At 46.6% G+C, this 14,915-nt stretch overlaps 2 protein-coding genes across 5 annotated transcripts in view; both read right to left on the reverse strand.

Annotated features, from left to right (window-relative positions):
- Positions 1-10,770, reverse strand: part of LOC309530467 (uncharacterized protein) — a 45,725-nt gene extending 34,955 nt beyond the window's left edge. Inside the window, exons 1-3 of one of the 4 annotated variants that reach the window (XM_082219462.1) lie at positions 10,541-10,766; positions 9,247-9,373; positions 2,111-3,049 (exon numbers count right to left, since the gene is read on the reverse strand). In XM_082219462.1, coding sequence (XP_082075588.1) covers positions 2,142-3,049; positions 9,247-9,373; positions 10,541-10,690 — 1,185 coding nt within the window. In that variant the 5' untranslated portion in view covers positions 10,691-10,766 and the 3' untranslated portion in view covers positions 2,111-2,141. The other 3 variants (XM_082219461.1, XM_082219463.1, XM_082219464.1) reach the window with 3 other exon arrangements.
- LOC309530284 (uncharacterized protein) overlaps positions 1-14,915 on the reverse strand; it is a 435,057-nt gene that overhangs the window by 391,883 nt on the left and 28,259 nt on the right. Inside the window, exons 2-3 of the mRNA XM_082218999.1 lie at positions 12,552-13,045; positions 12,267-12,348 (exon numbers count right to left, since the gene is read on the reverse strand). Of these exons, the coding sequence (XP_082075125.1) occupies positions 12,267-12,348; positions 12,552-12,950 (481 nt within the window). The 5' untranslated portion in view covers positions 12,951-13,045. The remainder of the gene's footprint in view (positions 1-12,266; positions 12,349-12,551; positions 13,046-14,915) is intronic.

Raw genomic sequence — 14,915 nt, forward strand, 5'->3', positions numbered from 1 at the left:
GACATGCTATGTGCTCTGATGGTGAATTTTGGCTGACCCAATGCAAAGATCCTGAGGATCCATGTGGACCCATGCTTTGTAACCACATTTTAAGTGGGGAGGGAAGGAAAAACACAGAAGGCTAAGAATGCAGGAGAGGGCTATAACGTGAGGAAAGGAAGGCAAAAGTTTCCCCCCACCCACCCAAACAAGCCAGCCAGCGTGATCTCTCTCTCTCTCTCTCCCTCCCACCTGCATGTTTTCCGGCTGCCTGATATATACGTATTTTTTTTAACTGCCTTGACAGAAGAAAGCATTTTAACTGCATTAAGAACTATTTAGCAGTTCCCTGTAAAATAGAAAAATGCAAATTTACAGTATTAGTCACATTTCTTTTCTGTCCATTTGCAAAGAGAACAGTTTTCCCAGCCGGAATTGCCTTGCAATTCCATCTCTCGACAGCAGGTGTCTCTGGAATCAAATTGCAGTTAGCTGCAGAGTCAATAACAAAACTTAGCTCTGAGCTTGTCTCACAGCTGTCTTCAGCCAACGCCAGACTAGCCGTGATCTGATAAGTCTCTTCCTGGCACCTGGCACGTCCACCAGCCTCAGTCCCACGCCTGGTTGTTTTCCCAGACTGGTTGCCATGGAAACCCGACTGGTTCCCATGAGAAGTGTCCTTGAAAACATCCTGCCTTGCCTCTCTGCTCCGGTGGGGGCAATCTCGACGCAGATGTCCCGCTGCATTACACACGTAGCAACGACGAACTCCAGTGGAAAAACACTGCCTGGGGCTCTTTTCAGCTGGCCTGGCCCTCCTTCTTCCGGAAAAGCACTCCTTGCCAGATCCGCCCCCCCTGAACTGCACTCCAGCAGGCACAGTGGAAAACTTTTCAAACTTGCCTTTGGAACTTTCCGCCCCCCCGACTTGCTCACTAGCACTCCTTGAGGCTAAATCATCAGGAACAGGGGCTCCAGCCATCTCTAGGCTTTCAGCTTCCATCTGCCCTTGGCCTCCTGCTGAGTCTTCACACAGACGTTTCAGCACTCTCCAGGCCTCACACACAGATTCAACGCTTTCCAGGTGATGTTGTAAATTAGCATGCACACCTGCCATTAACATGCAGACCTCAGCTTTCTCCCTCTGCATTTTCTCCTCCAGAGAAGCAGATTGCAGCTTCCCTGCATCTCTGTCATTTCTGTCCACCAGTTGCACTGGTTCCCTCTGGGAAATGTCCCAAACTTCCGTGGCCAAAAACCACGCTCTCGCCCTTCTTGCCCAGGTATTCCACGCTTGGGCGGTGAGTTCCTCAAGCTGTTCAAACGGAGCTTGAAACACCTCCTGGCCATCTGCCATCTTCTCCCGTTCTCCCAAGGGGCCCCAAGCTGTACTTACAAAATCACCAGCTCCCCCGGCTCCTGTCCCTGGAGAAACGATGCCTTGCTGCTCTCAGCTCTTGGCTCCACAGCATTCAGCACAGCGTCTTTCAGCTTGCTTGCTTGCTTGCCTCCGCCTCCTGCCGTGCTTCTCTGCTCGAAACCGCAGACTTCAAAGCTCCCGGCAGCCTCCAGTGACAGTTTTACGATCGGTGATTAAGGTTACCCATAACCTCTTGGACTTTGTTGGTTTTACGTGACTCCTGCTAATTGATTTGCGAACCTCAATTAGCGATTTATGGCCGCCCGGCACACTTCCGCTCCGCAGCTCTCCGTCACGCCTCAGCAGAGTTTCACACAGCGGTGTAAAACTGTCTCGTAGTTTGGCTTAGCTTCCAGACAAACACACACAGTACAGGTTTGTCTATTTACAGCTGTTTATTCCAACATATCTCCGGAAAAACCGGGACTGCTTGCAGCCATTATAAAACTGCTCCTTTCCCCTCACAGCATAGAGTGAGACTGACAAACTCCTCCCAAACTCCTCTCAAGCTTCCAAAACTGACGTCAGAATGGTGTGGCATCATGGGAACAACTTAACCTGTTAAGTTCCAACCCCAACATACATATGATAAGAAGGGTGGCCAGGAGGACAAACAAGTCCCTAAATGTGGGGAATTGGACTAGAAGCACCTTGTGGTCCCTTCCAACTTGACAATTCTATGATTCTATTACTCCCCTCCTTTCCACTCACCTTGAGAGGACCTTTTGTTCTGCCAGCTCACCTACAGATTAACACAGCAAGGTGTGCTCTGCTGAGCCAGTGTCAAAGGTCTACTGGTAGCTGCATCGTGGATGGAGGAGCATCCCTCAGGTCTGACTCCTGTATGAATTCTCTGATGGGAAGTGAGATTGGATCTCTTATTGAAGCTCCTTCCACATTCCACGCACTGATAGGGTTTCTCCCCTGTATGAATTCTTTGATGGGAAGTGAGATTGGAGCTCTGACTGAAGCTCTTTCCACATTCCATACACTGATAGGGTTTCTCCCCTGTATGAATTCTCTGATGGGAAGTGAGACTGGTGCTCTGACGGAAGCTTTTTCCACATTCCATGCACTGATAGGGTTTCTCCCCTGTATGAATTCTTTGATGGGAAGTGAGAGAGGAGCTACAAATGAAGCTCTTTCCACATTCCACACACTGATAGGGTTTCTCCCCTGTATGAATTTTTTGATGGGAAGTGAGAGAGGAGCTATGAGTGAAGCTCTTTCCACATTCCATGCACTGATAGGGTTTCTCCCCTGTATGAATTCTTTGATGGGAAGCGAGAGAGGAGCTATGAGTGAAGCTCTTTCCACAGTTCACACACGGATAGGGCTTCTCCCCTGTATGAATTCTCTGATGTGAAATGAAATCGGTGTTCCTACTGAAGCTCTTTCCACATTCCACACACTGATAGGGTTTCTCCCCTGTATGAATTCTTTGATGGGAAGTGAGAGAGAAGCTGTTACTGAAGCTCTTTCCACATTCCACACACTGATAGAGTTTCTTTCCAAGGATATTTTGTTGATGGGAAGTGGAATGGGAGCGCTGACTGCAGCTTTCTCCAAACTCCAAATTTTTACGTGGCTTCTCCTCTCTGGGGATTTTATCGTGATCACCTTCATTCTCGATTTCTGATTCATCACAATCTGCAATGGAGACAAAAAGGGATTAGAGCCTCAGGAACAAATGGAGAAGAACTTAAGGGAGTTCAGTGTGTTTCTTACCTTTGTTGTTTGTCAATAACCAACATATTTATTATGAGATTCTGTTGAGGTGCTGAATGTTGCTTTGTTTGATATACAGTAGTGGTCAAAATTGTGGAAGACTTTTGGAGAAAAGTGTATTTCATAGGTTTGATGGCTCATAACACTGCTTCTTTTCGAGTAATATCATAAAATTATGCATCAATGGAAATTGTTCAATTACCCGTATTCTATCTAATGCTATAGCCAGATAACCAGAAAAAAGAAGGACAAATTGCTTAGGCTGACTTTTGTCAGTGTCTTTTGTGATTGCTTTCAAGTTGGTTGTTTTTTGTGTGTGTGTTCTTGTAAAACATAATAAAATTATAGAAATGGCACAAAGAGTTGAGGAGGCTTCCGGGGATCGCGGGAGTAAAAGCAAGCGGGATTCCTCAGTGCTGAGAGAATCCAGCTTTTGAGGGAAAAAGGGAGTGCTGCAAGAGCGCCGCAGCCCCCCAAACACCCTTGAAAGGATATTCAAGGGGCAGGGTCCTGGCACGGTCCAAGAGCTTATCCTCCGGCTGCCAAGTAACCTCTTTTTTGGAGGCGACGAGAGCCGCAGGGTAGAGAAGCGGACAGCAGGAGGCCATTTCTATCCCTCAAGAGCGAAGCTCCGAGCTTGCACACAGAAGCGATCAGCTCTCGAACATTAAGAAATCGAATTGGGACTTTTTAAAATACAAATCCATGGATTAGAGCCAATTTGAAGTGGGTAAGGTGGAAAAAAGGAGGTCAGCCTTGCCTGGAATTTAAACTACACAGAAGAACAATCTTCAGAGCGGGACAAAAACGTAAGTCAATGCAAACAGATTAAACTGATAATTTATTTGACTGCCTTTTAAAGGACTATAAGGAGTATAAAGATAGAGAAAAGGGGGAGAGTCATTTGGAAGGCAATTAATAGTCTTATCAGTGAGTCGGTGTGAAATGTTGGGGGAGAAGACTCCGAGAGCTTTCTACTTTTGTTTTTAAAAAGATCTGCCCAATTGGCAGCGACGGACTGATTTATTAATTCTAGCCTGTGAAGAGAGACAGAAGATACTAAGAGGGAAAATACTGTTTCTTTACCTTAATTTGGTGGAAGTTTAAAAGAAGTTTGAGAGGAATTAGGAGTGTTTTTGCCCCCTGAAGTTCATACCCCCCTCCCTCCTCTGTGGAGTATTTGAATGGGATACAAAGAAGCGAACTGCGCCATTTTTGTATCTTTGATGGGGGAGGCTTTTGCCCTTCTTCTTCTCTTCCCCTCTCTTTGAGATTTAACACAGACTTTTATTCGTTTGGTGGCATCTTATGGATTTTGATTTCAAGATATATCTGGCAGGGCAAAAAGCCGAGAATAAAATTTAAGTTGTTAACAGATTTAAAAGAGAGGAGAGGCTTGGCCCTGCCAGATATGAGATTATATTACGAAGCAACATGCATATGTTGGTTGAAAGAATGGATGAAATTAGAAAATAGAGATTTGTTAGATTTGGAAGGATATGACAATAGATTCGGTTGGCACACATATTTATGGTATGAAAAAAAACGAGTGCATAAAGGTTTCAAAAATCATATTATTAGAGGATCTCTGAATGAGGTATGGGGTAGGTACAAAAACCCACTTGAACCAAAAATACCACACTGGTTATCACCATTAGAGGCGATGAGTGTTAAAAAGATCAATATGACTGGGAGGTGGATAACATATGGAAGTTTAATTGAGAAAGAGGGAAGTAAGTGGAAAATGAAACCATATGAAGAAGTGAAAGAATATGTAAACGATTGGCTGCATTATTTTCAGATTAATGAAATGTTTAGAAATAGGTTGCAGAAAGAGGCTATTCTGAAAAAGAATCTAGGTTTCAACGAGAAGTATTGAATAACGAAGTTAAAAATTTATCTATGATGTATAAATTATTATTAGAATGGCATTTGAAGGATGAAGAGGTTAAATCAGTTATGATTCAATGGGCCAAAGACTTTGGATATAACATTCGATTTGATGATTGGATAAAATTGTGGAAGGAAGGGATGAGATTTACGGCATGTACCACAATTAAAGAAAATGTTATGAAAATATCGATGGTATATAACATCAGTTAAATTAAGTAAGATATCTAAGGTGAGTAATAAATGTTGGAAATGTAAAGAGAAAGAAGGGACATTTTATCATGTGGTGGGAATGTAAAAAAATGAAGTGCTTCTGGGAAATGATATATAATGAGATAAAGAAAATACTGAAATATACATTTGTTAAAAAACCAGAAGCATTTCTATTAGGAACATTAGGTGGTGAAATAAGAAGGAACGATCAGAAAGTATTTCTGTATGCAGTAACAGCAGCCAGAACTCTTATGGCCCAGAAATGGAAACAAGAAGAAATGCCTACGATTGAAGAATGGAGATCAAAATTAATGGATTACGCGGAACTGGACAGATTGACAGGGAGACCAACCGACGAGACCAAAGATTCACTGAGGACTGGAGTAAATTTACAGAATATATTAAAAATATTTGTGATAATGATATAACATTTGTAAGTTTTCAAAAAGCTCTGCAAGAAGATTTGGTAGAAATATTGTTTAAACAACATGGTAAAAAAGGATATATATAATGCAATATAAATTAAGATCTGTGATAATTACGGAAAATTATCAGACATGTTGATGGAAGTCTAAAAGAAAAAAAAGATATGTGATGAGTTTTTGATGTTTAATGATGTTATAAATTTGTTTTTATTGGAAAATTAATAAAAATCATATTAAAAAATGTGTTCTTGTAAAACATAATAAAATTATAGAAATGGCACAAAGAGTTGACTGGTCACCCAGAAAGCGATGTAAAATTGTACTGTTAAGTGAACAAGGCTACAGTTTTGAAGAAATTGATTAAAGATTAGGAAAAACTTAACCAAAGCAGGCATTTCTATATTTTTGAAGAGGTATAAGGAGACTCAGTCACTACAAAATCAGACCGGTAAAGGCAGGGAAAGGTGCACAAAGGCAAGTGATGATGGATGAGTGGAGAGACTGTCCCTACATAGAATCATGGAATCCTAGAGTTGGAAGAGACCACAAGGGCCATCGAGTCCAACCCCCTGCCAAACAGGAAACACAATCAGAGCACTCCTGACATATGGTTGTCAAGCCTCTGCTTAAAGACCTCCAAAGCAGGAGACTCCACCACACTCCTTGGCAGCAAATTCTACTGGCAAACAGCTCTTACTGTCAGGAAGTTCTTCCTAATGTTTAGGTGGAATCTTCTTTCTTGTAGTTTGGATCCATTGCTCCGTGTCCGCTTCTCCGGAGCAGCAGAAAACAACCTTTCTCCCTCCTCTATGGGACATCCTTTTATATATTTGAACATGGCTATCATATCACCCCTTAACCTCCTCTTCTCCAGGCTAAACATGCCCAGCTCCCTTAGCCGTTCCTCATAAGGCATCGTTTCCAGGCCTTTGGCCATTTTGGTTGCCCTCCTCTGGACACGTTCCAGTTTGTCAGTGTTTGTCAGAAGAAAATCATCTGGGTGTATACAAGATGACATGGCACAATGTAATGTGAAGTTGAGTGCAAGGACTGGTCAAAATGTTATAATTCTAAGGAAAAAGCCATTGTCATCTCTCAAGCAAAGGTTGAAAACATTAAACCCATGTTAACAGGACAGCGGAACAATGGGACAATGTTATTTGGTGTGATGAGACCCAAATCTAGGAGTCTTGGTTGACCACAAACTTGACATGAGCCAACAGTGTGACGCGGCAGCTAAAAAAGCCAATGCAATTCTGGGCTGCATCAATAGGAGTATAGCATCTAGATCAAGGGAAGTAATAGTGCCACTGTATTCTGCTCTGGTCAGACCACACCTGGAGTACTGTGTCCAGTTCTGGGCACCACAATTCAAGAAGGACACTGACAAACTGGAACGTGTCCAGAGGAGGGCAACCAAAATGGTCAAAGGCCAGGAAACGATGCCTTATGAGGAACGGCTAAGGGAGCTGGGCATGTTTAGCCTGGAGAAGAGGAGGTTAAGGGGTGATATGATAGCCATGTTCAAATATATAAAAGGATGTCACATAGAGGAGGGAGAAAGGTTGTTTTCTGCAGCTCCAGAGAAGCGGACACGGAGCAATGGATCCAAACTACAAGAAAGAAGATTCCACCTAAACATTCGGAAGAACTTCCTGACAGTAAGAGCTGTTTGCCAGTGGAATTTGCTGCCAAGGAGTGTGGTGGAGTCTCCTACTTTGGAGGTCTTTAAGCAGAGGCTTGACAACCATATGTCAGGAGTGCTCTGATGGTGTTTCCTGCTTGGCAGGGGGTTGGACTCGATGGCCCTTGTGGTCTCTTCCAACTCTATGATTCTATGATTCTATGATTCTAAATCTCCTTGCTTGGTAGTGATGGCATGACATACGTGAGGAGAAGAATCAGAGAAGATTTACATTCACTTGCATTACACCGACCGTGAAACACCCAGATAGTGTGATGATCTGGGGTTGTATGGCAGCAAAAGATGTGGGCAAAATTTACATGATTAATGGGAATGTAAATGCCCTAAAATGCATAAATGAAAGACTTGCTCCCAAACTGAAGCGTTCCTCAGGTGATCTTTTCCCAGATGCTGAAGCATATTGTCAGGGAACTGCCCTCGGTTCAGGAGGGAGAGAGGAAAAGCCGAATGGATTACAGAGAGCCTCCAGGGATCGTGGGAAGCAGCTCCCCTTCAACGGAGGAGAATAAAGACACCTCCAGTGGAGCGGCGCTGCAGGAGTCGGAAGAGGCAAGACAGTGCCAGGACAACTTGCCTGGGCAAAGCGGGGAGGAGAGGGGTCCTCCGTTACCCACGGCCTCCTTGCGCAGAGAGGGGAGGCGCAGACTGGGAGTCAAGAAGCTGCTTTGCTGGGGAAAGTTTAGGAACCGCCCACTCACGGATTCTGCCAGCGACTGAGTCAGCCACGGGAGAGTGGCGCTCTGGATGGATAAGGTTTATTTTGGCAGCAAAAGCAAGGCTTCACAGCCAAGCAGGGAGATATTTGCCTGCTTGCTCTCAATCAACCCCTTGGAAACATTACACACACACACACACACATATTCTATTTTCTATTTCAACAGGATTCCGCTCCATGTCATGTTGCTGCTGTGTGCAAAAGGTGCTTTCAAGATAAAGATATTACACTGCTGGAATGGCCTGGGAATAGCCCAAACTTTAACCCAATCAGAAATCTATGGAGCCGACTAAAGAAACTGCAGAACTAAAAACTTGGTTCATATCATGGGAAGGCATTGTAAGGCCTTAATTAAAGCTAAAGGTTGCCAATGGTTATGACTGCTGTTCAAATAAATACTCCTTCATAAAAGTTCTTTCATTACAGTGGTGCCTCGCAAGACGAACGCCTCGCAAAACTCTCAAGACGAAAGAGTTTTCCGTTTTTGAGTCGTTCCGCAAGACGAATTTCCCTATGGGCTTGCTTCGCAAGAAGAAAGCCCATAGGGAAATCTCCGGGGACCTCTTTTAAAATGCTGGCGGTCGGGAGCAAAGACATTTGCCCCCCGCCGGCCTTCAGAAGAGGTCCTGGACCTCTTCTGAAGGCCAGCGGGGGGGCAAAAGTCTTTGCTCCCCCCCGCCTGCCTTCCCGGGACAGCAGAAGGAACACTGCTGTTCCTCTAAATTAGAAAGCTTTTTTGTATGTACAGCGAGATAAACCATCGGAAGATGCAGACGTTGCGTCTTCCTTGTCTCAGCAGAAAACGAAAGTCAGAAAGAACAAAGAAACAGCTTTCCCGGATGTTGAGACAGCTCCTCCCCAGATGCAGGACACTCTGAGCTGTTAACCCTGTAAGCTCTAAAGCTCACAACTTATCTTTCCTAACAATTCTGAAGCTGACATTGAAGATGGCCTTGGGCAGTTCAGACCAGCCTGATCGTGGTAGAAAAAGGAATAATTTGAGGAAGATTGTTCAAAGAAAAAACTGAAAGTTACTGTTTATTGTGGGGGTGTTAGGTTCCCAGGTGTTGCAGGGGGCGCTGTTGAGCTCTGTGAAAATATATGAGGTTGGTTCCATAGAGGTATGTTTTGAATTTCCAGGCTGATATGATGATCCCACAGGGAGCCTTACCAAGAGAGGCCACGATCCCACAATTCTCCTCCATGACGTCCTTATGCAGAGCTCTCTGGTCAGGATCCAGCAACGCCCACTCCTTGTCCGTGAAACGAACGGCCACATCTTCAAAGCAGACTGGACCCTAAAAGAAAAAGGGAAATATCCTCCTCTGAGACAGCAGAAATATGATCTGCTACACAATGCTCTGTTGTTTCCTTCCTGTAAATTGTGGCGTTGTTTCAATAGGATTCCTTTGCTGCACATTTTATTTATGGATGCTTATTTTATTCTGCCTTTTAGTTATGGGTATCCGTCTTTGTGCAAATAGGTGGAACTCCACCTTGTGTTTTCCAAGTCACTCTGCCTACGCAAGCATTCCAGTTTCCCCAATGGAAGGATCCACTTTCTCCTCTCCTCGTGAGTTGTTCTGGGAAGGTTCCCTCCCAATGCCCTAGAGCCAAATTCAAGGGGTTCATGGGGGCATGGAGAGGGGGAGGGGAGGAATGGTGGGCAGGCTCCATTTTCCAGCAGATGGCGCTGGTTAGGTGAATCCATGCCACTATTTGTTCTCATTTGTCCACTTCTTAGAAACCAATTTTTGCATTCCGTGATCAGTCTAGAAATAAGATAAGCCTATTTTGGATGGCCATCTGTCTTGGATGATCTAGCAACGCAGGGGGTTGGACTTGATGACCCTTGGTGTCCCTTTCAACTCTAGGATTCCATGAAAACTGCAACTACAGATGAATCCTACTGGCGAAATTCAGAAGGCTGGTGTCAGAGTTCTATGGGTAGGAAATCCCACACTTCACAGCTGGAGTTCACACTCTCTTAACAAGAACACAATATTCACAGACCTGGCTGAGTTTCGGGCCTCATGAGAACAGCAGCTAATTCCCAGAGGGTCTGTCAGTTTGCATAATCTAGCAGAGATTCCTGCAATGCAAGGGGTTTCCTGGCTCTGAGAGACAAGCCGGGAGACTCTCCTGACTCAACTCTGTCTCTCGACCTTCCTCTCCCACTTGCCTCCTTCCTCTTCTGCCTCTGATTCTGCACTGCATTCTGCCACAGAGTCTCCCAGCTCACTAAGCCCTGTTGCCCCTTCAGCTTCTGACACCTCCTCTTCCCAGGCTTCTCCCTCTTCCGCCTCTGACCACTCATCCTTCCTCCACTTCCACTCCTTCGGCTCTGAGCCGTCTTCCCTTCCTGCTTCCCCGGCTGCTTCCTCCCACCATTCCTCTGTGCCCAACCAGTCCATGACATTGCTCCATCCCTCAGCCTCTGTCCCCACAAGGCAGCTTCCCCTGACCTGATCTGGTTCCACAGCCGCTGCTTCCCTTCTGCCCCCATGAAAAGGTGGATCAGGAGGTCTTGCTGGCATCCTTCTGCCACCTGCAAGAGAAAAAATGTAAACAGGACGCCAGGAGTGCCTACTTCTCTCACAGGTGAAACAGGGCATCTCTAACTACAGATGGGCCTTTCAGAAAGCCATACTTGCTGAAAGCATTTGGAGGTTTGTGCCCATTTCATATGTTAGATGTGCAAAAACCCATCTCCCCTCCTCTGGACCCTTGCTCCCAACTGTCTCCCGCAAAACAAGATGAAAAGAATATCAGTGTTTGTAAAAAAAAAAAAAAGGCTCTGTTGGCATAAAAGAGTCCATGAGAAGAGTATCCTTGCAGAGTACTGGTGTAGCTGCTCTGTGAGTCGCCTACTGTGGTCCTCTAGGAGTTCAGACTGTTCCAGTAGCCGATGCTGAGTGCTTTCCTGCTCCTCAGATCCTAGCTGCCCCAGCATCACTGCAGACAGTTACAGCTTGCCACCAACTGCTCCAACGCACAGCCACTGGCTCCATACACCACCGGGACTCACCAGCTCCCTGCTCAGATGCTGTCAGTCGTTTTGCACTCTGCACAAGCTCAGAAACACTGGGCCCATAACCTGTCAGTGTTTGTAAAAAAGGGGGGGGTTCTGACCTCCCTTTGTTGCCTCAGCCTGGTCCTCGGACCCTTGTTGGCATAAAAGAGTCCACAAGAAGAGTATCCTTGCAGAGTACTTTCTGCTTTTATTCTTAAAAGCCTTTCTGCAAAAGCGACTGACCAACTGTACACACTGTTGGTTTCTGCTTCCTCACTGAGCAGCAAATGCATGTCACAAGAAATTGTTTTGCATTCCACACTCCAAGTTACTGTTGGATTCGCACAGGAATGGGAGACCGGATGTGACGTACACTGGTTTGCTGTTTTTCACTCTTCTCTTGGTTTCTTTGTTAGAGAGACAGGTTGCTTCTCTTCTCTGCTCTCACAGAGGCAAGATGCATGTTTGTATTCTCTCAGCATAGAGTGGAAATGAAGTTGAGAATGTGGCACATACTGCTTATCCTTCTGCTGTGTGGACTACTCTGCTTGGGCTCAAGATAAGAAAAACCTGTATCAGCTTCAGATGGGCCGAAGCTGGTCAAAATCTCACACACACATCAACACTACCAGGTTTCACCAACCAACCAACCCAAACCAAACTAACATTTCTCACTCTATATATACAACCTGGTGCAGGCCGCTGACTCATGCTGACCCATGCTGACCCATCTTTTTAAGCATTAAAGAAACAGAGGCCAATTTTTAGCCGTGACAAAGCTAAAAGAAAGTAAAAACTGGAGTTATACGTGTGTGTTTTTTGTGTGTGTGTTTGTTAGTATGTTATTGTTATGGTGTTGTTATGGTATTGTGGTGATTTGTTAAAACTTCAATAAAAATTTAATTAAAAAAAAAAACAGATGGGCCGAAGCTGGTCAAAATCTCTCACACACATCAACACTACCAGGTTTCACCAACCAACCAACCAACCAACCCAAACCAAACTAACATTTCTCACTCTATATATACAACCCGGTGCAGGCCGCTGACTCATGCTCACCCAGCTTTTTAAGCATTAAAGAAACAGAGGCCAATTTTTAGCCGTGACAAAGAACCCTCAGATGAGTTGGAAAACCAACAGAATGAGACCAAACAGAGAAACACCACCTTCCTCCTTACCCAGTGGCCGCTCTCTGGTGTCCAACGGAGGTCTCTCTGCCTCACAGGAATCCAGGTCCATTTCTGCAAAGAGATCCTTTCCCTGAAAAAGAAACAAGGATTCAAAACAGAGAATGGGGAGAAATATTAGTAAAAGAATGACAAAGACAAAAACATTCAAGGTGTTACATCTCATTCCATGGATGCCTTCCCACAAAACAGATGGGCCAACAGTAGAGCATTATGGGATGTTCTCCATCCTGTTTGGAGCCCCTTGGGAGTATCCAGAGGAAAGTCTCTTCTCACCTGCTTTCTCTCCTCTGCCTGACTCAGGAGGAAACCTTCGGCCAGGGCCACCGCCTGGGAACTGGTCTCTGCTCCACAGTCCCTCACCCAGCTCTCCATCTCCAGTGGAAGGACAGCCAGGAACTGCTCCAAGATCACCAGGTCAAGCATCTCAGCTTTCGTGTGCCTTTCTGGCTTCAGCCACTGACGGTCAAGGTGGTAGAGTCGGCTGCAAACCTCTCGGGGTCCTTTGGCCTCCTGGAAGCAGAACTGCCTCACCTGCTGGCTCTGTATCTTTGAGCGGAGGGTGTCCTCCTCACCCAGGATCTTCTGCACAGAGTTTTCCCAGAATCCCCCCGCTGCTCCCAGTTTGGATGGCATGGCCTCTTCCTGCTCTAGGGCCAGCTGAGTCTCGCTCATCCATCTGTGCTCTCAGGAAGCCTCTGAGAGATCGGAAGGAACCCTTTGGTCTTCTGCCAAGTTCTGCCTGTCTGAATGAGAAGCTCTAGCAAATCCTAGAAAGCAAATACATTGTTCAGTTACAAAAGTTGTACAATATCAGGAGAAGAAAAAGGTTCCCTGAGCAAGCATGGATGAGTCTTGCTGGGAACCAGGGTTGGACTGCACCACAGCCCAGACCATTAGCTATCTTTTGGGGAGTAAAGAGGAGTAAGAAGAGAAGAAATATGTCTCTAGCCTTCTAGCAAAATGTGGAGGCAACTGAAGGGATTTCTGGGAAATGAATCAGCCTTGTTGCTCCTGCCTTCGAGTAAATGCAAGAAGTCAGAACTGACCGACAAGGGAGTCATTTGTATCTTGTGGAAAATGGATGCTTGGCTCTAGTGGGGGTCCTCATCTGGGGGTCCTCAGTAGTTGCTCCCCCCACCCCCACTCCCTGCTTCTGTCTCCTTTTCTTGCACTTGGACTCTCTGCCGCTCTCAAGACAGACTCCTGGGGTGGGGTCCCTTTTTCTTTGCTCTGAGGGCCAGGTATGTATCTCGGCAACCCCTGAGGGCCAAGTGGATGAGGCCAAAGACACCTCCCTTGAAATTTAGGAGGGTAATTTAGTATTAGTATTCTGTTAGATAGCTTAACACACGCACAGCCACGGATGCCCAGGTCCCTGGAGGCTCAGGGAGTAGCAGCGCCCATTTCTGGCTGCTTTGCCAGCAACAATCCCTTTGGGAGAGAGAGGATGTGGTCCTGGGATGCCCTGCTCTGGGTGCGAGGGGATTGCTGCAGTGGCCTCCGTGGGGAGCTGCCCTGGGAGACACTGGGAAACTGGTCCCCAATGCAGCAGCCAGACTCTGGGAAACTGGGATCCCTCTCTTTACTCCTGGCCTTCCTCTCCCACCTTTCCTTCCTCCCTCCCCATGGTTTTTTTTTTGGGGGGGGCTAGTCTACCTCCTCGTCTGGTTTTGGAAAACCATTTGCAGATGTTTCCTCTGTTGTGCAATGAGGCTGAGAGACGTCACAGAGAGTTAAGGTCCCAGGGACTCCTTTGTTTGAAGAAGGGAGATCTTTTCTGAAGGAGGGGGGGCGGAGGGTCAAATGAGTTTGGGATCCTCTGATCTGCAGGAAGGAGAGCGTGGCAGACCTGGCCCCTCCCTGGCAGGACCCTCTCCCCCTCCCTGACTTGGGGTCCCCCCCCCCTTGCAGGAGCAGATCAGCCCCCCCCAGGCCCCCTCCCCTGCTGCAGCCCTGGGACCCCCACCAGATCCTAGAGAGAGAGGAGACTCACCAGATCCCAGAGAGAGAGGAGACTCACCAGATCCCAGGAGGGGAGAGCGAGGCAGCCCTTGCAGCAGAGACACAAAGCAACACCCCCCCTTCCTTGCAGGAAAGGACTGGGGAGGGAGGGGATTGGCTCTGGAGGACCTGGCCCCCCCTTGCTTCCTGGCCTCTCTAGGAAGGCAGCTCACTTCCCTTTAACCCTTGCCAAGCCGAGTCCCTCCAGCTCAGCCCTCTCTCGCTTGGCAGAACCTCAGATTCTTATTATTTCTTATGGATTTAGGGGGGCAGCTGCTCCCCCCCCCCCGGCTATGCCAATGCCCAGATATCCTTTTGGGGGTGAGGCTCTTGGCTGGACTCTGAGCATCTCCCTCCCTTGGCCAGAAACCAGAGGAAGAGCTTGCAGGGAAAAGGGCTTTGCAGGAGGCAAGGAAGCTCCTCCTAGAATTCAGGAGTGGAGAGAGAGGAGGGGATCCCAGGGTCATCTAGTCCAACCCCCAGCAATGCAGGAATCTCAGCTAAAGCATCCATGGCAGATGGCCGTCCGATCTCTGCTCAGAAACCTCCAGGGAAGGAGAGTCCACCACCTCCCAAGGGAGACCTTTCCCTGCCCAACTGCTCTTAGATGTCCCTCAAGGCAGCCGGTCCTGAGTT

Source organism: Podarcis vaucheri, assembly GCF_965113315.1.
Source record: "Podarcis vaucheri genome assembly, chromosome: 4".
Lineage (NCBI taxonomy): Eukaryota > Metazoa > Chordata > Lepidosauria > Squamata > Lacertidae > Podarcis > Podarcis vaucheri.